This window comes from Trifolium pratense, linkage group LG4, assembly GCF_020283565.1.
Source record: "Trifolium pratense cultivar HEN17-A07 linkage group LG4, ARS_RC_1.1, whole genome shotgun sequence".
Taxonomy (NCBI): domain Eukaryota; kingdom Viridiplantae; phylum Streptophyta; class Magnoliopsida; order Fabales; family Fabaceae; genus Trifolium; species Trifolium pratense.
Window position 1 is genome coordinate 2,578,684 of NC_060062.1, and position 26,679 is coordinate 2,605,362.

General features: G+C 33.4%; 2 protein-coding genes across 10 annotated transcripts in view; one reads left to right on the forward strand and one right to left on the reverse strand.

Moving 5' to 3' along the window:
- On the reverse strand, nt 1–9,003 carry LOC123920764 (pentatricopeptide repeat-containing protein At2g39230, mitochondrial-like). The gene is made up of 6 exons (XM_045973078.1): nt 8,938–9,003; nt 8,322–8,486; nt 3,039–3,260; nt 2,050–2,259; nt 1,512–1,944; nt 1–1,325 (listed from the first exon to the last, which is right to left on the reverse strand). The coding sequence occupies exons 1-5, from the start codon at nt 9,001–9,003 to the stop codon at nt 1,876–1,878; spliced, it is 732 nt and encodes a 243-aa protein (XP_045829034.1). The 3' UTR covers nt 1–1,325; nt 1,512–1,875.
- The window catches only part of LOC123924325 (structural maintenance of chromosomes protein 3-like), a 27,037-nt gene continuing 7,928 nt past the window's right edge, over nt 7,571–26,679 (forward strand). The window contains exons 1-19 of one of the 9 annotated variants that reach the window (XM_045977173.1): nt 8,214–8,544; nt 8,906–9,236; nt 9,632–9,735; nt 9,983–10,023; nt 10,122–10,197; nt 10,919–10,957; nt 11,083–11,150; nt 11,237–11,308; nt 12,450–12,529; nt 12,675–12,753; nt 12,856–12,973; nt 13,074–13,249; nt 14,577–14,822; nt 14,898–15,019; nt 15,246–15,390; nt 17,124–17,296; nt 17,444–17,543; nt 25,960–26,096; nt 26,272–26,473. In XM_045977173.1, the coding sequence (XP_045833129.1) occupies nt 10,009–10,023; nt 10,122–10,197; nt 10,919–10,957; nt 11,083–11,150; nt 11,237–11,308; nt 12,450–12,529; nt 12,675–12,753; nt 12,856–12,973; nt 13,074–13,249; nt 14,577–14,822; nt 14,898–15,019; nt 15,246–15,390; nt 17,124–17,296; nt 17,444–17,543; nt 25,960–26,096; nt 26,272–26,473 (1,848 nt within the window). In that variant the 5' untranslated portion in view covers nt 8,214–8,544; nt 8,906–9,236; nt 9,632–9,735; nt 9,983–10,008. Of the gene's footprint in view, nt 7,662–8,213; nt 9,237–9,282; nt 9,736–9,982; nt 10,024–10,121; nt 10,198–10,918; nt 10,958–11,082; nt 11,151–11,236; nt 11,309–12,022; nt 12,185–12,449; nt 12,530–12,674; nt 12,754–12,855; nt 12,974–13,073; nt 13,250–14,576; nt 14,823–14,897; nt 15,020–15,245; nt 15,391–17,123; nt 17,297–17,443; nt 17,544–25,959; nt 26,097–26,271; nt 26,474–26,679 lie in introns of those variants that run through there. The other 8 variants (XM_045977176.1, XM_045977177.1, XM_045977172.1 and 5 more) reach the window with 8 other exon arrangements.

Consider the following 26,679-nt stretch of genomic DNA (forward strand, 5'->3'; position numbering starts at 1 on the left):
CTCAAATTATAAACCAACCTTATTAAAAAACTGTTTACATGACAAAACATCCAATAATGACTCAAAAATAAAGGCTTATAATTAAATAACAAAGCTAAAATAAATTACAAACCAAGTCAAGTAACTATGTTGAAACAAAAGCATAAAAAACAAGACTCCACCAAGCATTTGGACATTTTCTGCTACCATCCAAGCTGCTCCATAAAGATAGCATTATTTGAAAAATTCTGTAGTAAAAGGTCACCTTCATAACCATCTATAGCAAGCCGCCTTGCACCGCCACAGCCCCAACACACACCCTGAAAATCAACACTTAAGATCCACTCAACACCATACTATACCACATCACAAACATAAGTTAAAGCCACTGAAACAGTTTATACATAAATAATAATAACAATGATGTTAATAATAATAATAATAATAAATTATCAATTTTTATATCTACAAAGATTACAGTATATTCTATGGCCACTAGTACAGTACACATAACACACTGAAAGATTTATCGAAATCAGTTTTAAGTTTCAAGAACCAAAGTGGTATGAACCAAAAAATTGAATTTAACAATAGCATGACTAAATAAAAACAAGTTATCAGATGAAACTCCCTCTTGCGGAACTCATAAAAATGCACTTTTGGTCTATGCTCATAACATAAGGCAGCACCAAACGTAACAGACATCCAAATACTGGCCGCAATTACATAACACAATTAAACATACCATTCGTTATATCCTTAAGCTGAGTACCGCGTCCCTACAAAAAAATATACCCAAATCCAAATCCTATACATTGTGAACACTGCAGTTGCAGAAATTTAATTCACTGTCAGAAATATTTTGGTTCAATCCTCTTGGTCTCATAAACATATAACAGCCATAGCTAATGAATCTATAGTTACATCTAGTCTCTATTCTACACAAATAAAAGAAGAAACATGTGTAACAAATACAATTGTAAAGGGATGACTTTCATTTTCAATTATTACATGTAAACAAATTCATAAAAAATAAAGAGGAAACTTCTCTATTGGATTGTAAATGTATCTAATCCTAAAGTTGCAAGACCAAAAATGAACCGAATACCTCGCAACTAGCTAAAGGTGCAGCCTGCTAAACACAAACCATTGTTTATGAGGTCTAATATATGGACCTGATCCTCTGAAGGATTTGCAGGGATGGTAGATCCAACTACACTTCCTTGCACCCAGACCCAACAGCTCTACCATAGTTGCTCGACAGTAGAGGGTCTGCTTTATCTACAAATTGCTTCATGTGTGTCTGCTCTACTACTTTATTTACATTGTAATTACCCTTCCATATTCTGCAATATAACAGTGTTACAACATCATTCATTTCATCGATTCTATTAAATATATGAAGCAGATTCACAGAAAATTTGGAAGAAAAGGATAGTTACAAACACAATTGTTGTTACAAATATCATAATAAAATTTAGATGGTCATTTTTTAATCCAACATAACAAATTGTACCTTGAAAGCATCTCACCTAGTTTTACTCATATGAAAGACCTCTAGCAATCATTTCACGATGAAGTTTCACTGCCTTCTCATTATTGCCGTTTTTCGACAAAGCATGAATAAGAGTTCTGTAAGTTACGGCGTTAGGGGTGCAACCGTTATCTTCCATTTTTGACACTAAAGACAACGCTTCATTAAACAAGCCCTCTTTACAAAGCCCGTTAATCAAAACAGTATACATTGTTAGATCAAAATGGTAGCCTTTAATCAAAAGATCCTGATAAACCTCTAGTGCATCCTTAAGTCTTCCATTTTTGCGTAGCCCATTGACAAGTATAGCGTATGTATACATATCTAGCTGAATTCCTTGGTAGCCCATTGAAAAGTATAGTTTATGTATACATATCTAGCTGAATTCCTTGGTCTTTGATCTTCGCTAATAATTCAATTGCTTTGTCAACCTGATGGCTTTTGCACAAAGCATCCAATATAGAATTGTAAGTGATGACATTAGGAGAAATATTATTGACAATCATTTCAGAATATAAATGAAAGGCATCACTCACGATTTTATCCTTGCAAAGACTATTAATGACTGTGCTGTACATTACCATGTTTTGTTTAACCATTAACTCTTCAATCCTTCTAAGGAACTGCAGGGCAGATCTTGTTTCTCCTTTTTTACATAACCCATCAATCAAGATTCCATAACTAACTTGATTAAGCTGAAATTCCTTTGATATAATGTCGTCATGAAAATCCAATGCTTTCTTAACCTGACCAGTAAGACACATGTCTTTAATATGTAGTCACTGTCTCTGGTGCCAATTGGGTGGACTAATTTAACTTCTTCAAAAAAATATATATATAAGTATAGTCGCTGTTACCGTATTAGGCTGATAACATCCTAGCTCGAGAATTTTTACCAATACAGAAAATACAAAATTGAGTTGACCAATGTGGCAGAAACAATTAAGCAAGATGTTCAAAGTAACAAAGTTAGGTTGAATTCCATTTGATGAGAGAGGGAAATAACAATGTGAAACTGCTTTTTTCTAACAAGGGAACCTAACATGTTACCGACTTCGAAGACGGATGATGGGATAGGGTTGATATCGAGCATTCGATTGGATAAATAATCAGCATCATCATCAAAATTAACAAGATTTTGATGTAATTGGTAACTAGTTGGAACTAAAAGTCTCTAATACAATCAAATCATTTCATAATAAGAGATCAAAACCACTCATGCTGAAAACTAAAATCCTAAAACATAAATCAGTATCCTACATTGATTTTCGTCACTGTACACAGCATTATTTCACCTCATAAAGTAAATATTTATTTCACAAATAAACACAAAATTAAGCATGATTCAGTGAATGAAAGAAAAAAATGCAAAAGATGAATAAATCAAATCAATATCGAAATCGAAGAAATCGAAATGGACAAACGCGTAGCTTATGAAATCCAAATCCAAATCGATTAAATCCGTGAAACAGAGTGAGATCGGTAATTGAATTACGAAGAAGGTTTAAGGAGATGGAAACATTACCTGTTGTGAGATGCAACTCTTCACTGACGGAGGCAAGGCGGCGAAGTAGAGAAGCGGCGGACTGTTTCTTCGATGGAGGAGAAAGAGAGAAGCTGCGTTTTCACGGTGACAGACGGTTTCAACCGCGGCGGAAACGATGGAGTTCACGTTTCTCCGTTTTCTATACAAACGGTGGAGTTTGTTTGAAACTGCATTTCTGCGTTTTTCTATTGGTCTTCGTTTCTGTTGTTTACAAATTTTACAAATTGAAAAAGTATAAAAAAAAAAAAAAGCGCCAGAAAAAACATACAATTAAAAATAAAAGCGCCAGATTGAAACATTGGTGTGAGAATAGCGTTGGGAACAAGCCAGGTCTTGACATGCCTGAGCCTGACCTAAGATTTTTCTTCAGTCCTAAGTCTGTCCTACGGCTTATCAAATGTTATTTATTTTGGCCTGGTCTGAGCCTTTTTAAAGTCTGGTCTGACCTTGTAACCTATTTAAAAACATGTGTTACATAAATGTCTTTATATAGTCTTCTTAAATAGGCTAAACAAGTCTTAAAAGCCTATTTCACAGGGCGTCCTATCAAGCTTTGTAAGCTTTTTTAGAAGCATGAGTCTGACCTATTTATGTAAACAGACTTTTTTCAAAGCCAAAGTCTGACATTTTTAATAAATAGGTCAGGTCAGACTTACACAGGCCGAAGGCGCCTATAGGCCGCCTGACCTATTCCTAACCCTATGTGAGAAGCTATGAAGCAAGCACACCTCTATAAATAGGCGTGTCGCGGTGTCCGACACATGTCGGTATTCGACTCATATGACACTCGTACGACACATGTCGGATAAGTCAGACCAGTGTCCAAAGAAAGTCAATATTTCCTTTACTTTGACACTTCTTTGATCGGTGTCCGACACCTGTAAGAAACTCACAAGACACGTGTCGGACAAGTGTCCCAAAAAAATTATTTTTTCTTTATTTATACTCTTCTTACGCATATATCAGACATATCTATAAGAGTTAAAAATTTGATCAACGAGGGACTAAAGACATTACATTTTAATTACAATATTTATAGTTTTTTCGATAGTAGATGATAAATAAAAGTAAAATATTATTATATCTTGTTTTAATTTTTTTTTTTTTAAGAAATAACTTGGTCAACTTAGATTTACATGTATATATTTTAATTCTCAATTTATATCTTTTATAAATATGTAGCGGTGTCGTGTCCTGTATTTTTTACATTAGAGGTGTCGTCGTGTCCTTGTCGGAGTCCGTGCTTCATAGGTGGGAACCGAAAATATGACTTCATTTTGCGGGGGTTTACAACCCCCAATTTAAAGGAATGTTTGTTAATCAGTACTCCTTTCGCAAGGACTATTTGATCATTGCATCCCATACATAATTTTGATAAAGAATATTTTTAAAGGGGTTTTCTAACTTAGACCCTAGTTAGGTCTAAGTTAGCAAGGTGCACCTTTTCAATTGGACCAAAATACCCATTCTTTTAATTTTTGAAAGAATAGAGCAACAGGGGTATTTCTGTAATTTTGCATAAAAAAAATAACAACACGCGCCCCCACCTTCTTAAACAATTAATAGACGTGGATCCAGTGTCGCGCGCGTACGGAAGGACCATGGTTACAGACCGTTGATTTCCATCAGACAGCCAAGATGTGATCTCATTAAGACTGTCTGATCAATCAGACAGCCCAGATCATCCTGATCTATCAGATCATCCTGTCTGCGCCACACTAGATTATAAGCTGGAGAGAGAAAATTTTGCTTTTGAAAAAGGCAGCCACGTGTCAGCATATGAATGGGTCTGCGTGATTTTTTCCATTTTATACTTTAAACTCGATTATTTCGTCGTAAATTAATTTTTTATTTTTTATTTTTTATACCAAAATTCATAATTTTTTTTCTCTACAAATAGAGACTTGGTTTGTTTGATTTGGACACCGAAAAAAAAAACGCAATTTTTCACTACTTTAAACTCGATTATTTCGTCGTAAATTAATTTTTTATTTTTTATACCAAAATTCATAATTTTTTTTTTCCTACAAATAGAGACTTGGTTCGTTTGATTTGGACACCGAAAAAAAAAGGCAATTTTTCACTACCTTAATCTCATTTTATTGTTTACTAAATACGTTACTTGTGTGTTGTAAACTCAACCAACTCACTGAAACCATTATACCAGGAAAATAGTAGATAATATTCTGGAACTTTTGGTATATTTTATGAAATTTTTGGAGACCTGAAACTATTTTTAGTTAATTAAATGAGATAAAACGGTAATTAAAAACTAATGTTTGCTTCTGAAACCATTTATCTGGTACAATGGTTTCAGAGAGTTGTAATCTGAAACCATTTTGCTGGTAGAATGGTTTCAGTAAGTTGATTATTAGTTATTTGCTTCTGAAACCATTTAGCTTGTAGAATGGTTGCACATAGTTGTATTCTGAAACCATTTTACTGGTAGAATGGTTTCAGTGAGTAATTTATTAATTGTGTTTGCTTCTGAAACCATTTATCTGGTACAATGGTTTCAGAGAGTTGTAATCTGAAACCATTTTGCTGGTAGAATGGTTTCAGTAAGTTGATTATTAGTCATTTGCTTCTGAAACCATTTAGCTTGTAGAATGGTTGCACATAGTTGTATTCTGAAACCATTTTACTGGTAGAATGGTTTCAGTGAGTAATTTATTAATTGTGTTTGCTTCTGAAACCATTTATCTGGTACAATGGTTTCAGAGAGTTGTAATCTGAAACCATTTTGCTGGTAGAATGGTTTCAGTAAGTTGATTATTAGTTATTTGCTTCTGAAACCATTTAGCTTGTAGAATGGTTGCACATAGTTGTATTCTGAAACCATTTTACTGGTAGAATGGTTCCAGTAAGTAATTTATTAATTGTGTTTGCTTCTGAAACCATTTATCTGGTAGAATGGTTTCAGAGAGTTGTAATCTGAAACCATTTTGCTGGTAAAATGGTTTCAGTAAGTTGATTATTAGTTATTTGATGAGATTAAGGTAGTGAAAAATTGGGTTTTTTTTTCTGTGTCCAAATCAAACGAACCAAGTCTCTATTTGTAGAGAAAAAAAAATTATGAATTTTGGTATAAAAAATAAAAAATAAAAAATTAATTTACGACGAAATAATCGAGTTTAAAGTAGTGAAAAATTGCGTTTTTTTTTCGGTGTCCAAATCAAACGAACCAAGTCTCTATTTGTAGAGAAAAAAAATTATGAATTTTGGTATAAAAAATAAAAAATTAATTTACGACGAAATAATCGAGTTTAAAGTATAAAATGGAAAAAATCACGCAGAGCCATTAATATGCTGACACATGGCTGCCTTTTCAAAAGTAAAATTTTCTCTCTCCAGATTTTAATCTAGTGTGGCGCAGACCATTGAAACTGATAGATCAGGATGATCTGGGCTGTCTGATTGATCAGACAGTCTTAATGAGATCACATCTTGGCTGTCTGATGGAAATCAACGGTCTGTAACCATGGTCCTTCCGTACGCGCGCGACACTGGATCCACGTCTATTAATTGTTTAAGGAGGTGGGGCGCGTGTTGTTATTTTTGTTTTTTTGTGTAAAATTACAAAAATGCCCCTGTTGCTCTATTCTTTCAAAATTAAAAGAATGAGTATTTTAGTCCAATTGAAAAGGTGCACCTTGCTAACTTAGACCTAACTAGGGTCTAAGTTAGAAAACCCCTATATATATATATATATATATATATATATATATATATATATATATATATATATATAGTATATAGATATAGAATAGATATAGATATTGTTTACGTTTCTTTTTTCTTTTTTTTTTTTTTGAAAAAATTTTATGTTTCTATTTTTATGAATATTCATCTTATTTTTCTATAGTTTTTCTTATTCCTTTTTTTAAGCATAAAGATATTGTCCTATTTTATTTCTATTTTAAAGCATTTTTTATTGTATTTATTTTATATTCTTTCTATATTTTTGTTTTGTTTGTATTTATCTTATATTATACTAATATATTAGAATCGATTACTAGCAAAGTTACTGATTTATCGTTATTAGTTTTAACCACCTTGCAAGGTTTATATATAAAAAAAATATAAAAAACCCATAAAAGTAGGAATATATAAAAAAAATATAAACAATATGTTTCATCAAAAGAAAAATTACAATTTTAGAAAGAAAAAATACTATAAGGAAAATTACATTTTTAGAAAGAAAAAATCGGAGCATCATTTAACGAAGAATGATTTTTTTTAAAAATTATTCTATACATCTTCTCATTCAAGAGTTTGGAACAATTTGATTTATTATTTTTTTTTATACAAAAGGAACAATTTGATTTTAATTAGAACCCGTTGTATCGGAATACACAATAGTATAAAATTAAGGTTAATTGGTTGGGAAGCTTAGCTCAATTGGTTGGGACATCAGCATTTTATATGCAGGAGCCAGAGTTCGAACCCTGGACACTCCACTTATCCATCTTTAAAGGTGGAATTTCAAGCCACTAGGCTACCTGACAAAAAAAAAAAAAAAAAAATAAAATTAAGGTTAATTTTTTCACGCTGAACTTCTCTTCTCCTACCTCTCGCCGCTCCATATTCTCTTATTCTCAGGTAAACTCATCAAATTAATTCATTTTCTCGCAAAACTTTCGTCCCTTACTACTTGATTTACATCATTGGTTTCTCTGTTATCATTTTTATTATTGCTATCAATTGCTTCTTATTCATCATGGATTAAGCCTATTATTATGATTATTATTTTGATTCTTCATCGTCACCTATTATTATTACTTTCTTAATTGCTATGTCAACAAGTGTGTGATTTTAGAAAACAACATGGTGTTGGGTGTTGCTGTGTTTCGTTTTGTTCTGTTCCTTGTTGTAAGGCGGTTGCTGTGTATGTTTTTTTTGGTGGGTTGTTTTTTTGTTATTGTTGTGGTGTTAGCTAGGTGTGTACATGGGTTGCGCAAATCCAGTGAGAAAAGTGTTATTCGTTGGTATCTCTATCTCCTCTGTTAGAGCATTGAGTTAAGCTCAACACTTATGGTGTTGTTTACAACATATCTCAGAGAATATTTTGTGGAGAGTTGATAATAGAAACATCACATTATATATAGGTGACTTTGTGGTATTCTCTAACTTTGTGGTACGAAAGGTAGGTGACTTTGAGTCACTTTTATGCGTTTGATCAATCAAGTGTACCATAACTTGCCACGTGTCTTTCTCTAACTTTGTGGCAGGAAAAACATTAGAACAAAAAAAAAAAAAAACACTTCCATCTCCAACTCTGTCAATAACTTCTAATTCTTCCACCGATGCCGACTTCCACAGTCGATTCCGATACCCTCCTCTGTCAATTGCTGCCACCGCCTCGGTCAACTGCTGCCGCCATCTCGGTTGACAGTTGCCACCGTCATAGCCATATACTATTTGCTGCTGTGAGAAAAACAAGCGTAGAAATCAAAAGCTAATCCAGTTTTCAAAATGATTAAAGGTACAAACTTTATGAACAACTTAAACTTGAATATTGGAGATGGATTGCAGCGGTCGGCGTGCGATGGTTTGTGATGGTGCACGATGGCAGCAGGTTTGACATTGGAGATGGAAGCTTCTTTTTTTGTTCTGATGTTTTCATTCCCAGGTAAGAGAAGGACGCGTGGCAAGTTGTGGCACATGTGATTGATCAAACGGTTAAAAATTGTCCAAAGTCACATGCCTTTCCCGCCACAAAGTTAGAGAAAAGCGATCCCAGTTTCATCTTCTCAATCTTCCTCTCTCCGCCGTTGCTGCCATCTCCACCACCGCCCACGTCATCCGTCCTAACGGCACTTTTCTTTCTCTCTTCTACTACACAGCAGCGTTCTTCTTCCCCTTACTCGGTGCTTGCCGTCTCACCGTCGTCCTCTTTCAATTCTCTTTTCCCTGACTCATTGCTCCTCTGGTTGTTTACCATAGTTATAGTTATTTTTTATCTTTTCAATTTTAAGATTTATCATTTGTAATTGAATCTATTAAACTTATGATGTAATATGCTTGCTGTAGAGTTGTTCCTCTTGTCTTCTTTTTACAATTGGTTGATAAAAAAATTCTACAATTAAGAGAACCGGCAACAATACCGCTGTCGTCGACGGAGGAGCGGTGAATCATACGGCGGATATGCAGACGAGCACAGTGGACAGATAAAAGGCATCGGCAAGCTTTTAAATTATTATTATTATTATTATTATTATTATTATTATTATTATTATTATTATTATCTATATATCTATATATCTATATATATATATCTATATATCTATCTATCTATATTCTATATTCTATATAAAAGATGGTAAATTTTGCAAGCCAAACCCTAATGTCCCCTTCAAAACCCTAATGCCGCCAAACCCTAATGTCCCCTTCAAAACCCTAATGCCTTATGTCATATGTGATATCATATGGTTATAATCATTTAGTCTGCACCAATTTTATTGGACCTCTGCTAGCACCAATGGGAGAGCTCCAAGTTATTATTAAAAACTGTAACCGTTCAGCCGTTTGATTTACCTTTTACATATGTCACTCAAATGTGCAATCAACAGGAATAAAAGGAGCTAAGGGAAAAAGAGCAAAGCTGCTTCTCATATGCTACATTCTACTCAACTCTTTCTGACGTAGTTTTCTCGGTCGTCAACTATTCTCTGAGGTCAATCCGTTCGTTGCTATAATTTATTTACACGTTTAAATGCTTTTCTCCCGTAATTGCTCTGTAATTCTTTTTCCCACTTATTGTGAAAAATCCTTTGAAACCCTAAAACGTTTAATTTATTCTTCTTCGACTACTTGATTTTGATCCTAAAACGTAAAAGAACACTTTGGAGCATTTCATCACCGTAGTGCATTTTTTTCTCACTTATATGATCATGTTTATGGATGTTTATTTGCTCTTGTAGGTAGGTCTGGTTAGGATAGTTTCAACATGTATATTAAGCAGGTAATTGTGCTTTTATTCACTTTTGTATTTTCACTTTTCTCTTCTTAGATATCACTTGCTAAATGGACTTCTGATTCACTTTGTGTATTTTCTTTAAGATTGTGATTGAAGGTTTCAAGAGTTACCGAGAACAAATTGCCACAGAGGATTTCAGTCCTAAAGTTAATTGTGTTGGTAATAAAATTTTATTGAAAAACTTTTAATGATTTCTTCTATTGATTGATTCAGCATAATCCTTTAAAGGCATTTCATTCATGACATGTCATCTCATGATGGCAACTCAATAAAGTATGAATCTGATACAATGTGGAATGAATTTACTCAAATTTGTTTGCTAGTTGAAACCTATTAGTTTTTATAAGAATAAATAAATGATATTTGTCGGCCTTGTTTGTGTATTTTTTTTTTTTGTTGGAGAATTGTATGACTAAATTTGTATTAGAAAGTGCTTTATTAAGATTGTAATTCTGGAATAACCTATATGTTTTTTATTCTATTAAATATTATCATCCCAAATCCAAATAAGAAAGACTTCACTTTAGAACAAACCTTTGATTCCATTTCCTAATCGGGGCCGATGAAAGGCATCCAGTGTGAAGACGAGTTAGAGAGTAGGTTTTACTAAAAGAAGATTTACTAGTTAAACTATTTTTGGTAGGGGGGCTAGCGAAAAGAGTCGTATTTGGGAAGTACATTCCTTGTTCACTACATTCTCTTCATTTCCATTACTTCTTTATATTCTGATTATTCTTATTTTTGTTTATTCCATCTAATTTAATGCGATATTTTTTCAAAATGTCATTTAGCATCATTCCAGTTTAGGTTAAATTAATGCATCTTGATTGTATTTCTTAGTAACATCAATTGTATCTGGTTTGCTCTTTTTTTTGTGCAGTCGGTGCTAATGGATCCGGTAAAACAAATTTTTTCCATGGTAAGCAAGTTGCCATTTCCTGTGCCACTTTAATACTTGACCAGCGTTTAGTCTTTGTGAAATAGCTGAAACTGGTTTATACACCTTGAATTGACACGTTTTCCCCCTTTTTCTTTTGTATCTAGCCATTCGCTTTGTGTTGAGTGATCTCTTTCAAAACCTACGCAATGAGGACAGGCATGCACTACTCCATGTATGGCACAATTCTACTTCGTTTCCTACCCAGGACTAATCAATGGTAGAATTTGATAACGGTTAAATGAATTTTTCTCTTCACAGGAAGGGACTGGACACCCGGTTTTATCTGCATTTGTCGAGATTGTGTTTGATAATTCAGACTATCGTATCCCGGTAATATTTTGAAAATAATAGATTCATATCATTTCTATTAATAGGCAAGGAATATGATTTTCAGTGAAGTTTTTTTGCTTTAATAAATTACATTATAAATAAGATCGCTTATGCATGTTTTGTTTTAGGCTTGGGAAAAAAAAGAAATGCAATTTTCTTTTGTTGTTGTGTAATAGACCAAAAGTTTAATTTACTGAAACTGATAAGATTGTAACATAAACTCTGAGCAATTGTCCTCTGTCAAATGAATGAAAAAGTAGCGTGGTACACTGGTTGAAGAAACAACCCTTCTTGCAGAAATGCAAAAGAAATGAAAAGGAAATAATACTCTCCTAAGAGAATACTCCCGCGTCAAAAAAAGAAGAAGTGAATACCCCTGAACTGAGAATAACTCTTAAGGCTTAGTCACAATGTTTCCCACTATACTCTACCATCCCATTCTGCTTCTCCCCACCCCCATATGCATATCCTCTCTCTCTCCCCTTCAACGGTTCCCACATCTTCCCTCTCCAATACCAACTTGTCAACTGTTCTTTCTGTTATGCCTTCTAACTTCTCTCCTTCCTTTCCCTCGTTCCCGCCTTGCTGTCTCTCCATCTGTAGACTTGTGCTCCCAGGCCCGTTATTCTTCTTTCTCCCTCGTTATCCTTCTTTCTAACTTCACAATTATCTTCCAGGTGTTCTCACAATCAGAAAATCGGTCCCATGTGATCAACACTTGCTCCATTCCATTGAGAACCTGCTCACTCGCAGTACTTTTGCTGGTTTGACTTGGGGTTCCCGTTCTTTAGTCAAGTACCATAGAAGTTTTTGGCATGCTACTATATTAGGTTTTTATATTGAACCTAAGCCATCCTTACAAAACCGGCTTGTAAGGTGAGGAGTGCCTCCCTTTTTAAACTCTTATCTGACCTTATATCTTTTCTATTTATTTGGGACTTGGGTTTTTCCCAATATTACTTTATATTAAATATCCTTTTATCTAAGTTGTCTGCAAAATCTTTCGATCAGTCATTGGCGATGTACTTCTTTTTACATTGCACCCGAATAGCTTTCTTTTTACTTCATTTTATTCAAGTATTTTATCATTGCAAAATTTGCACATATACATTAACTTGGTATCTATTTGTGTCGTGAATAGGTTGACAAGGAGGAAGTGCACTTACGCCGGACAATTAGTTTGAAAAAGGATGAATATTTTCTAAATGGAAAACACATAACGTGAGTATAATTGATCAAGACATAGAGCACATACTATACATCCATTTTTATATAAAATTGACACTTTATCTTTTTCTCTGGATATTTAAGTATTTATTCACTGTATTTACCTATGTCTTAAAGAAATATGATATATAATTTGCAGAAAAATTGAAGTGATGAATTTACTGGAAAGTGCTGGCTTCTCTCGCTCAAATCCATATTATGTTGTACAACAAGGAAAGGTATTGGTGCATGATGATGGTGCTATGGTTTGGTTTTATAATTGTTTTGTTGATAAACTTTGAAGTAATTACTAAACTTGCTCATTTCTTGCTCTTGCCTAGATAACGTCCCTAACCTTGATGAAAGACTCTGAACGATTAGATTTACTGAAGGAAATAGGTGGCACTGGAGTTTATGAGGAGAGACGTCGTGAAAGTTTGAAAATAATGCAGGATTCAGGCAAGTCTTTTCTACTTTTTATTTTTTTAAATTACTTATTTTTTATGTTTATTTTCTTGTTATAGACGTTGCTATTATCATGTATTTTACTGTGAGACAGGTAACAAAAGAAAACAGATTATCCAAGTTGTACAGTATTTAGACGAGAGGTTGAAGGAACTAGATGAGGAGAAAGAGGAATTGAGAAAATATCAGCTTCTTAACAAGCAGCGAAAATCATTGGAATATGCCATATTTAACAAAGAAGTTCAAAATGCTCAGCAAAAACTTGCAGAGGTTATCTATATTAAAATGTTTCTGCGCTTACAACTATTTGAATAATTTTTCCCTTGTTTTATTTTTTAATTTATCTATTTCTTGTTGATTGGATTGTCAATCACATCCATTTTGGCGGTGAAGAATGTTATAATTAATTCTTATGAAGACCACATTTTTGTTTTCAATTAGTGTTTTGCTTGGGTTTAGTTAAATAGACAGAGTGGCAGATTCTCGAGTACTTGAGATACCTCCAGTAGATTCACCGTTGTCAATTGTTAGACTCAGATTGCACAAACAAATGGGAAGGTTTCAATGATAACATTTCGGGACTAAACCAGAAATATAATACAGCACCCCAATTTATAGGCCTAGGCTCCAACAGAGTTAGAGAGTTATCCTCTCACAAATATACAACCAGAAACTACCTATCACAATAATAGCTGCCATCCATACGTATAGAAATGAAACACACATAACTGTGTCTAATAAAAATAACTATCCTATTTAGTACAAAATGTTGCAAATAGCTGCTATAGTGGCACTCCAGCACTATTGTGCAGCGGAATTATAACAATCCGCTATGTTCTGCTATCCGAGTTTGACAGTAGTAAAAATAACTGCCACCTATACACATATCTGTCACCAGTAACTCCTTTTGTCTTCGGACATAAACTTTCCAAAAAACTGACATTTTAAGCTGTCGTTTCTGCTATAAAGCGCCATGGTTCTACCGTCCTTCATAAATTTACCGTAGCAGTTTTCATGAAATTCACCACTGCAATTCCTGATGGCTGCTATTTTAACTTGATCTAGATCATGTAGAGAGTAAAATGCACTTGATATTATAAAAGTAGCAAATCAATGATCTTCCAACTTAGTTGACATCACTAAATTTGTAACGTTTTAGAGAAAAACAGACTGCTAAAAAACATCTGTTTCTCAAAGCAAGTTTTAGAGTAAGTCTTCCACCTCATTCATACGAATCATACCCAAATCTTCCTTTCCTTAGTCTTCGGGCAGTTTTCTATTCTTTCACTTCTCCCTTTCTCTCCTGCAATTGGCTAAATCTAATCTCAGTTTCATCCCAGTCCATTACCAATCAGCCTATCATCCTTGACACGACGTCTTTTATCCCTACTGTGAGCTTGGGTAAAATGCTCCCCGATATTCAATGCAATTTTTTGCAGTTTATAATTCTACACTTAAATTTCGTTGTTGATCTTTATAGATCAATAAAAAATTAAGATGTCAATGTTTATATTGTTCTAGTCTTCTAGACATTTGTAATTCTGGTTTTACTATATTGGATTTATGATGCCTGAAGGTAAATGACTTCTTGTTTTAGATAGAAGAAGCTCGGGCCAAGGTTTCTGAAAATTCAGCAAAGAAGTATAACGAGGTTGTTGATGCACATGAGAAATTCAAAGATTTGGAGAATAGTTTGAAAGATATAACAAAGGAACATGAAAACTTTATCAAAGAAAAAGAAGTTATTGAAAAGCATCAAACAAAAACATTAAAGAAGTACACAGAGCTTGAGCTTGATGTCAAAGACTTACAAGCGAAGATCTCTGGAAATATCCGTGCCAAAGTATTATTCTAGTGATGATATCAAGGTATGAGTTCTTTTGATTGCCGTATTTATCTTTTACCTACATGGTTTCAGGAAGATGCTGCTAAACAACTGGAGATTCTTGAGAATGAAATTCAAGACTCAATGAATGAACTGGACAAAATCAGTCCTTTATATGATGATCAAGTTAAGAAAGAAAAAGACATTAGCAAGCGGTATGTTGTGGTTGTACTTCTCTACTGATATGCTTAAATAATATATAATGTATTTAACTCTCCCGGTGCATGCATTTGGACATTATGTTTACTTGTGTGTGTGTCTCGTTTAACAATTAAATTTAAAGTAGTTAGGATACATGATAGAAAAATATCATTTATCTTTCACATATTGGTACAGTATTTGTATTTGAATCTTATTTCTTACAAAATTATGAGTTGTTAGAATTATGGAGCAAGAGAAGAAACTAAGTATACTTTATCAAAAGCAAGGACGTGCAACACAATTTTCAAGTAAAGCTGCTCGTGATAAGTGGCTTCAAAAGGAGATTGATGATCTTGAACAGGTGCTCTCTTCAAACACAACACAGGCAAGTATTCATTTACTGGCACATGTTTTTGTGTATTATGGAGAAAATGCTGTTTTTCCTTTGACGCACGGAGTTATCAGCTTCCCATTGGGATGTTAACTCGTTTTCTATTAATTTTAGCTCAATAATCAGGAATGACATCATTGAGCTCCATTGCATTACATTTTTCTGCATAATGGATTTCTATTGCTCCCCCTCTCCCTAATTATAAGACCCTTTAGGAACATTTGTTTGTCCCAGAAAATAAGACCCTCTCCAAATATATCCCTTATTAATACTACCAATTTTCATTGGAATATTAAAAGTCAGAATTAAATATATTCAGTATTCATACACAAAGGGTAATTTAGTAGTAGTCATACACAAATTATACACATTAATTACATTAACAATTTTTCTTAATATGCATAAAAAGTCCCAAAGGGTCTTATAAATAGAGACACAGGAAAAAATTTCAATTTAAAAACACCAAAATAGTGCCACCACCACAGCTAGTTCTCTAGTACACACACACACACACAGATATATATATATATATCTGAGAGATGAGAGGCTTAAATAGTTACCATGATATTTCTTATAACTATAGTATAATATATGTTTGCCACTTGCATCCATCATATGCACATCTTCTCTGTTACTGTTTCAATCAAATTTGACTGTCCCAATTCTTCAGCAAGGCTGTATTGTTGTATCTCTTAGAATATAGAGTTGGGCCTAACTCATCCTTACAAAACCGGATTGTAAGGTGATGATTGCCTCTTACTTATAAACTCTTATCTAGGCCATCTCACATCCAATGTAGGACTTCATAACACACCCCCTCACGCCCAACACTATTGGGCTTGGTGCGTGGATATAAATGGTGGGTGGCCCGATAGCGGGTGACACAACGGATCTTGGAGAGGCTCTGATACCATCGTAGAATATGGAGTTGGGCCTAACTCATTTTTACAAAACCGGCTATCTCACATCCGATGTGGTACTTCTTAAAAGTATCAAATCTAATTTTTTATAAATGAAAGAATCACATCATTTCAATTGAACTAAGGAAGAAAAAGTTGGGATGATAGATTTTGTACACCGTTCATCTTTTAACAATAGTCAATTGAGCATGCAATTGTCGACTGAAATTGGAGCACAAATGAGAAACATAAAGATTTGAAAAAGAAGGGTAATTGAATACTTGAATCCGCCGTTAAAAAAGGGTAGTTGAATCCCTTTGTGATGGTGAATAACTGTGGATAAATTATCAAATTGTCTCTTGTGTCTTGACAAATCAGTGGTGGAAGAAGGGGATCGAGAACACTTTAATCTTTGTTGTGAGTTGTGATGCAAGGAAGGGGATCGAACTGGGAATTGGGACTTGGTACAATAAGGTGACGAATCAGAACGCGAAAAGGTGCATGTGATATGTTTCAATCACAACCATTAATTTTGATCGGATGGTCATGATTTAAGCTTCTCATCTCTCATGATAATAACTCCTCTCACTTGATATGCTCCCTACACACACACAACACTCTTATATAGTACAAATGATATAGATTGTATAAAAGTTTCAAAATAATGGTCACACGTCTTTCCACTTTCATTTTACTGTGTTTTTGGGGTTGGCCGCTATGGTCCACTATCCATGTTTTGTAACACTTATCAATACCCCTTACCACTGTCTCTTTGGTCTCTTCTACTTTGCTATCTTTCAAGTTTTTTATGTTTGTTTTGTGCCACAGGAGAAAAAGTTGATGGAAGAAATTGAACGGCTTAATGATGAAATCCATGGCTGTGATGGGAATATCAAGAGTGGTAGAATAAATATTACTACTTTGGAATCTCAAATTGCAAAGTCATGTGAAGGGTTTAATGATTATAAAGCAAATAGAGATGAGCTTCACAGAGAGAGGAAGTTCGTATATTTTGTATCATTAAATAGAAGTTAGAGTACAATAAAAGTGTAGGATAGTTTGTCGCAAAAAAGGAGAAAAAGTATATAATTTCTTACTTTTAACAGTGAGTGAGATATTGTTTTTGATTTGTTATTGTTATATTATAGGTCTTTATGGAGCCGGGAGAATGAACTTACTGCTGAAATTGATAAATGGAAAGTAGAAGTTGAAAAGGCCGAAAGAAGTCTTGATCATGCAATTCCTGGTGTGAGTAGTCCGTCTTAAAAGCTTCTTTTAACGTTGTATTTTTCAATACGTGTGAGGTACTCTGTGCTTGTTTATTGTATATAATTTTAATGATTTGTACATACCCTTTCTGAAATAACACAACACATGTTCATAGATGTAAACTATTGTCATTCTAGAAATTTAGGAATAATCTCTACTTTTCCTTTGAGTAGTGTTATTTGAACACATAAAAATGTTGTCCCGGGTGGACAACAATTTCTTTTTCACGCAAAACGATGCAGGCCAAAAATAATTAAATTGGTTCTTGACAAAACCGTTTTTAAAAGATTTTCTTTTTATTTTTAAACCTTGGATGGATGTTACGCTCTGATACCAGAGTTTTCTGCAGAGGTTGCTGCATTTGCGGAAGGTAATCTTTCGAGGGTCTTTTGAATCCTTGAGAGATTTAAGTCTCTTTGGAGACATTTTTGAAAACTTCTAACGTCGTCTTCATCATATGTTCGGGTTTGTGATGCCCATTCTATAGTGCCTTCAAGGCGCTCTATATTATATTTAACCACATCATAGAATCCGTAGATATGTGTGGGGTCTTTTTCTAGAATTATTTTTAGAGTTTTTTGGTATTCTCCTAACTCTAACTCTAAAAGGTATGCCCAAGTTGCTCCAGGCATCTCTTAGATTTTTCTATCTAAATTTTGGACTTGTAAGGATAGTCCTTCTATTGAACTATGTAGCTTACTTAGTTCTTTTTGTTCTGAGATATAAAAATCTTTTTTAGGCGGTGTTATTCTAAGGCTTTTGCTTCTAAATAACGATTTGTCTTCTGTTTCCTCAAACAGATCTCTGTCAGCTTCTATCAAAGAGCAGCTATTCCTTGCTAGGCTTCTGAATATAGGTGATTTTAGAGTTACTATAGGTGCAAACAATTCGTCAATATGAATTGTGTCTTTTCCTTTGAATTCTATACTATGATGTGAATTACTCAAAGCATAGTTAATTCTATAGTAAATGGTAAAGGGGTGATTACCTTTTTTCATAAAATTTTTGTTTTTCATTTTATAATGAAAAACTATAGATCTATCAAGATCTTTATCTTTTAGGGATAAACCAATTTGTAAATTTATATCAAATTTGATTTTACCATATTTTAGATTGCAATTTCCTTTTGCAATTGTTGCTTGATCTGTGTCTAGAATTCTAGAGTCTTTTAAAGCTATTTCTAGAGGTGAATTAATACCTTTCATAAAAGTACTTTTAATTAAAATTTGAATGGTCGATATATGAATATAACCAATTTTTGATCTTTCATTTTCTGAAAAAGTTTTAATTCTTTCTTTAAGTTGAGTTGTATCTATAGTAGATATAACTATATTTCCATGAGTAGAATCAATGGGAATTGCTTCTTCTCCTGTCATTATTCCAAATTTCAGAATATTTTTTCTTGAGAAAATATTTTTGAACGTGTTATATTTTCTCTTGAAATTTTCTTCTGCAGTTAAAGATAATTCTGCACTTTCTATTTTATTATCACAGATAACATCTGTGTGATAGCTAGATGTTTCTTCGAAATATGATACTTCAGTCATATTGATCTTTGAAATATTTTAACATGTATTTGAACGTTATTTAAACAGAACTTTGATATTCCATAGTATTGAAAGATGTTAAATAAATTTAACATAAACATATTTATACCTGATTTGATATTCTTGAATTTGATTTTGAATTGATGACCTTTGTATTTGTTATCAGTCCACTACGACCGTCTATGATTCTTTCGAATTTTGATTTGTGAACGCTCCAGAGTATTACCTCAACGTTCTGATAGCTCCAGAGTATTACCTCAACTATCAATACTAAAATTCTAAAATTTTAGGAGAAATGAAAAACTTCATTCAAACTTAATTTCATTCTGATTACAAACGAGCATCAAGGCTCTTATTTATAGCGGAGTAGGACTCACAAGTAGTTCACATGTCCCTATCCGTGACAGCTATTAAAGCAAAAGAAAAACGCACTAAAGAAAACGGACAAACAATAATTTACATAAAGTAGATGCCTTAGTGATAAGGCAGTTTTATCTGACCCTACATAGTGGGTGGCTGCTTTTCTTTGTCTGCCACTACATTGTGATGTGTTGTTTTCCACTGAGTGCTTCTTTGTCGTTTTGTGCCGACGATTTTGGCGGACAGATTTTACACTCGTGTCCTTTGTAACTTTGTGTAAAATTTCTACACAGTTCTTCTCTAATTACCATGGGTAGTTTTGTGTAGTCTTCCTTTAGCTGGTCAACTCTTTCTTCAAGATTTTTAACAGCCTGTAAATCTTTCTCCTTGGCTGGCTTTCTGGAATCGCTGTAAACGACTGTTGATGGATCGTTGTAAACAACCCTGTAGTTTGTTTGCTGGGTTAACCTGGTAACCTTTTGTCTGAAGTGTTTCATCTGTGCAATGTAACTGGCTGGGTGCCATTCATTTTTCTCTTTCGACATAGTTGGATATGTCTTGTTTGATATCCCTATTTTGATGAGATATTGTGGTTTTATAGTTAAATCCAGAGTAATTTCATCGTACCATGGATATGTTGAATCAATTTGAAGGAATATTTCTTTTCCTTTGGCAAAGAGATTGTTGAATTTTTGTACTAGGTTTTGAAGTTCTTCTGGAAAGTATTTGAGTTCTCCAAAACTTCTTTGTTCTTTTTCTTCGAGATAAATTGTGCTGATCAATCCATTTTGAAAGAATGATAGACAAAGCTGATTGTCTATTCCTGGAAGTAGGACCGTTTTTGAACATCCATACTTGTTTGTTGGGTAGAAGCATTCTGTAGAGAATTCTTCTATATAGCTATTTATCCATTTCCATCTAAGACTAAACTCTGTGAAGGTTGGGTCTGCTAAGTGGAATGTTTTTTGATGTTCTAGCTGGCGGATTTTATCAATTGACAGCTTCTTTTTTGACTCCATTGTTGAAGATCTTTGGATATCTTTTGCTGCTGTAATTTCCTTGTAAGGACCGTAAAGGGCTTGTTCTGCTTCTTTAATGGTTTTGTAGCCTTTGTGGCGTACATTTTTTCCGATGATGTGCTGTTTTGCTATTGCCCATTTTCTGTAGATCCCTTTCATTGGACCATCGAAAATGACATAAGCTTCGAACTTTCCCATTTCATTGTCTACGGGATCGTTTGTTTGGATGGTTGTTGACAAACCATTTTTTTCTGCTTCATCTTCTTCTTCTACTTCATCAGCCCATGATTTCTTGCTGTCTGAAGTTGTTTCTGAAGATTCTTGTTCCTTTTTCCAATCACTTGGTGCTATTGTTTCAATTGGAATCTTCGAGCTTTCTGGAGCTGAATACTTTACATAGTAGTTGTATTTTCCAGAATCTTGTCCAAGCAAGTCCCAATTTTCTTTGGTGTTGCTGCTGCTTTTTTCTTCAGTTGGTTCACTGATGTTTGTATTTGCTGTATATTGTTGCAAATTTTGTAATGTTGTAATTATCTCCCCCCTCTCAGAAGAGAGTTTTGTAAGACGCTGTTGAGTAGCTTCAATCTGCTCGTCTTTTTGTTTCAGATTATGTTGCAAGATCTTTATTGCTTGCTCCATTCCCGTGTAAGAGTATCTGCAAAACTGTTGTTTTCAGATTTTATATACTGAATGTATGGTTGAAATTGTTGTAATTTCATCTGCCAACGAATTAATCGTCCGCTTTTGTAATCTGCTTTTATATTATATCTCCAGAATCCTGTTAGATATTTTGAATCTGTTCGCAAAAGAAACCTAGAGGGTAGAAGTTCTACTCTCCATTTTTCTAATACTCGAACACATGCAAGTGTTTCTAACTCAGCTATCGGATATCTTGTTTCTGTATCAGAAAAAGTTCCCGATATGTATTTACAGAGTAATAACTCTTTTTCTTTTATATTAAATTTAGCAGAGTAATCTACCAAATTTTGTTTTTTATCTGTCTTTCTTTCTTTCGAAATTAGATCAGATTGTCTTTTGAGTCCAGAGGACTTATCTGTCTTGTCTTGAAGACTTAGATCAGACTGTATATCTGAGGTTACGCTCAGATTTTCACCAAACTCATTGAGTTTTAGTGTTGCTTTTCCGTTAGGGAAAGCTCTCATACATCCTGCCCATGTATCTTTGGATGCATCAATTTCGACAACTAGAAAGTCATCATTTGTGGGATTGTAAAGTTTTGGTAGGACTTGAATTTTACTCTTAATTGTTTTCACAATCTTAGTATCTTCGTCTGTCCATGACCAAGGAATTTTTTCAGAAATTTTCTTTTGTAAAATTTTTCTTTCTTTTGCCAAGTCTTTAAAAAATCCTTCATTGGCAATATAATTCAAACATCCTAAGAATCTTTGAATTTGTTTTCTATCCACTAATACATCAGGGAAAGCGGAAATCTTTTCCTGGGTATGTGGCGCTAAATTGAGTTCTCCATTATCTTTTATGATTACTCCGAGATACTCAATTTCAGTTTTACAAAGTTGTGATTTCTTTTTTGAAATAACAATTCCTTTTTCTTTAATTCTTAAAAGAACTATTTCAACATCCTTGATATGTTGTTCTTTTGTTCCTTTTGTAAAAATAAGTATATCGTCAATATATGCAAGGCATATATGGTCTAATCCCTGTAAAGAATTATCCATAAATCTTTGATATATTGAAGGTGCTTGTTTTAACCCAAAGGGTAAAACATTCCATTCAAAATGTTTTTGTGGCGGACATGAAAATGCCGTTAAAGATTTTGTTTCATCAGAAAGTCTTAGCTGATAATATCCTGATTTTGCATCAAGGGATGAAAAATAGTTACAACCTTTAATTTTTTCAAAAATAAAGTCTTTTCTAGGTAATCCATAAGAATCTCCAATGGTTGCAAGATTGAGTTTCTTATAGTTAATTACCATTCTTCTTTTCCCTCTTTTTATCTCGTTATGATTTTCGACATAAAAAGCTGGAGCTGAATGTGGGCTTGAAGAAGGTCTTATTAGTCCTTTTTCAAGTAAATCTTTACATTCAGTTTTGAATTCTTCAACATCCTTAATAGTATATGGAATTCTATTAGGAACGTTGACTTCTTCATTCGGGTTTTTAAGTCGAATTACTATTAATTCATGATTAGTGTTTTTCTGATTATCTAATGGATCATCAGAACAAACTTCATCGAGTCTTTCTTCTAAAGTTGAAAAGAATTTATACTCTTCCCAGATAGAACTAAGTTTTTTCAAATTGCCAGAAATCATTTTTAAAATTTCATTTCTAGTAATTATTTTTGTAGTAATCATTTTCTTTTCGTCTGGATTTCCAAGATTTTTCCATCGAAGAGAAATTGTATTACTCCTTTGAATAAAGGGTTCATATAATTTTAGAAAATTGTTTCCAATGATTAGATCAAGACCTGAATCATGTAAATAAATTGTAGGGATAAAAAACTTATATCCTTCAATTTCTATAGATACATCCTTAAGGCTAAACCATATTTGATGCTTTGACTTGTCTGCAACAACTATTTCTTTTGGTTTTTCTAATCTATCCCAGTTCCTAGAGATCGATTTTCTTCCAAAACAAAGGGTTGCACCTGTATCTATATAGGCTAAAAGGTTTTTATTTTCTAGCACTATTTTTATAAATGTTGCACTTGGATTTCCTTTACCAAGTACTTTCTTCGACATCTAAGTCTATCTCTGAATCTGTTTCTGTGCAGTATTCATAAATTTCCTCATCAGATTCTACATCTGATTCTATAGGTTCATATCCTATTGCGTATATGGCTTGTAAGACGTTTTTCTTAGGGTTATCCCTTTTAGGGCACTCATTAGCATAGTGTCCTTCTTCATGACATAACCAACATGTGCATGATTTCTTATCTTGTGGACATGTTTTTCTTTTAGGATAAGGTGGTTTTTTCCTAAAGAATTTCTTATCTCCTTTTCTAAATTTCTTAAAAGGGATTTTTCTGAATTTCTTTTTCTTATAAGACCTTATATTTCTTCTAGATTTCTTTTTAGGATTTCTAGAGTTACACCTATAGTTTCCTACTTTGTTTTGTAACTTATCACAGCAAAGTGATACTTTAGCTTCTCTTTTAGCTATCTTTTCGCTACATTTATCTGCGAGCCACTGTTTTAAAACAGTTATTCTTCCTCCCAGAGTATCATCTACCTTTCCTTCTGATGATATTGAGGTAAAGTATAGTTTGACTTGAGCTGACACTCCTCCTGGAAGCTTATCATAGAGGAGATCTAACAATCCTCTTGATAGTCTTGTTTCATTGTCTATGTTATAATAATAACTCTGAAATTCACAAATAAAGTTATCAATGTAACACATATTGCAAATTTTTAAATTAGTTATTTTCCAAAGATTTTGATCGGAAAATGCTGCTTTTGATTGGACAGTATCCTTCCATCCTTTGAATTCTTTAACTAGTAAACTATATACCCAGTCTGTAACTAAGGATCCTATTAAAGGCATAGTTCCTATAACTTGTGGTGGTAGATTTGAAATGTATTTGAATGCATTTCCTCTAGTTTTATATTGTAGGTAGTTGAAAATATCAGCTGATCCTAAATTTCTTAGATCTTCATTCAGATGGATTAATACATTATTTGTATTGTACCAATCTCTAAGATCCTTTGCAGTGTCTAAACTACAATCTATGTCTAAAACACCTTGTCCTTGAAAAGGGTTTTGTGAAGGCTCATAGTAATGAGGTACTTTTTGGAATTTTTGTTTGGTAAATTCTTTTTCAAAATCTGCAGGTCTTTTGGTACCTGAAGTTTCTCCATGTTCTTCTATTTTTACGAAATGAGGATTTTCATTTTCGTTTTCACTAGCTTCTTCTGAGCTAAAATCATAAATGATCTGATTGTTATCTTCAGATTTGTTATCAGGGATCTCCTGATTTTTTCCACTTATATCTAAAGAGACCATAAGTCTTTCTAGGTTTTCTAGTTGCCTATTAAGGGTTTCTTCTGTATCTTCCATTAAAAGTAAGTAGAAGGTGGTCTAATACTTAATTGTTTGGATTCAGAAGTTTTTTCTTTAGGTTGGGTTTGAAGTTCTGGGATAACTATTGCTTTTCCCCTATCTTCCCCCCTCTTAAGAATTTGAGTTAACTCATCCTGAGTTAAATATCTTTTTTCTAAGAGTTCTAAAAGGTATTCTATCCTTTCTTGACTTTTTCTTTGTTCTTCTAGAATCATATCTACCCTTTGATACCATTCTAGCTTAACAGGTTGAATTTCTTCAACAAGTTTCTCTTGACAAAGGTTTTTTATTATATAAGTTATCATACATGCTATGTTGTTGAGTTGTGGATTTCTTGTATGAAAAAGGTGAGGGTATTTATGACTTTCATCCTCTTCATAGCAGGTGAAACCTTCGTTACTAAAACTCCATGTGTCATGGGGTTTATCTTCTTTAAATTGTCTTTCTAAATAGGATGTTTGTTTTTCTACCCTACTCTGAAGGTCAGAAAAGCTATCTAGAATTTTCTGCAATCTAAGTGTTACACTATCTCCACTCATCTTGCCATAAATTTGAGGTTTTTCTGGAATAGTTTAACCATTTGTCTATATTCTTTAGACAGTTGTTCATCTATATTTTTATAGAATTTTTCTATATCTCTAAACCATTTAATCTGCATCTTGTAAAGATTAAGTTTGGCTAAGTTTGGAAAAAAGTTAATCGGGCTACGAATTAACTTTCTATTTGGACTTATTATCCAATTCATATTCTTTATCTTCTAAGCCAGTTGCTAAAAAATACTGATTTAATAAAAATGAGAGAGAAAATACTATTTTTTATTTTTGTTGTCCAATGTTGTTCAAAAAATGTTGTCCATATATCATTTCTCTTTCCTTTAGGTGTTTATACAAGTATCTTTATAACCTATAGAAGCAACAACTTCTAGTCCAAAAGAAACTGCAGAGACTCTTTGACTCCAAAAATGATGCGACATTTGAATATTATAATCTGTGGTTGCAGTACTTTTATTTTTTTTAATATGCTAAAAAGGGTAATCTGGTGCTACAAATATCCCACCTGGTGCTAGGGAAGGGTTAAACCTATTATGGATCTATTGTAGGGAACTTCACTTTACATATTTGCAAGATACTAATTCTGTTACCTGAACCTGTGACCTCCGATTCACAAAAGCAATTCCAACCGTTGGAACAAGTCTCCCTTTCAATAATAATTGGCACATGAATTTAATAATTGCTACAAAGTTATACATTGTTTAAATTAAATTATCTATTATTGTGCAATGTTGAGTACTTAGCATTTGATAAGAGTGTGTGCTATTAATATCTGTCCAGTTTGGAAATGATCTGTCATGATGATGTTTCTATAGACCTATTCTGAGGGCAGGTTGGCATTCTTATACATCACCATGTGTGACACTACTATAATTTGCAGGATGTTAGAAGAGGGCTGAATTCAGTTCGGAAGATCTGCAAAAATCACAACATTTCTGGAGTTCACGGTCCAGTTATTGAGCTGTTGAATTGTGATGAAAAAATTTTCACCGCAGTTGAAGTGACTGCAGGAAACAGGTCTCCCTGCAGTTTTCTTTTTATCAACCCTAATATTTGTTCTTGGCCTGATTCTTAAAAAAGAAAAAGAAAAAAAGATATATTTGTTCTTGACTTCTTGGCCTGATCTTTTTATTGGTTTTTATAATTTTGCTTATTTGGCTTGATTTCTTAATTTAACAACTTCATTTAACAGCTTATTTCATGTGGTTGTTGAAAATGATGACAAGTCAACCGAGATAATTAAACATCTTAATCGACAAAAAGGTGGACGCGTTACATTTATTCCACTTAACAGAGTAAATGCTCCCCAAGTCACTTATCCACAGAGTTCTGATGTCGTACCTCTATTAAATAAATTGAATTTTAAACCTGAATACACTCCAGCATTCAGCCAGGTTAGCTTCTACTCAAGTGTTAATTCTTAAATAGCATGGTATCTTAAGGTGATATTTAGTAATTAACTTAATTCTAAAATGGTTTATCTGGTTTCATCATAAAATAATGAAATTGATGCAAGTGGAGCAGCATGTATTATGATATTATTAATAATTTTAGGAGTTTCCTTTAATTTTGAGATATTTTTCTATTTTCTGAAAAACAT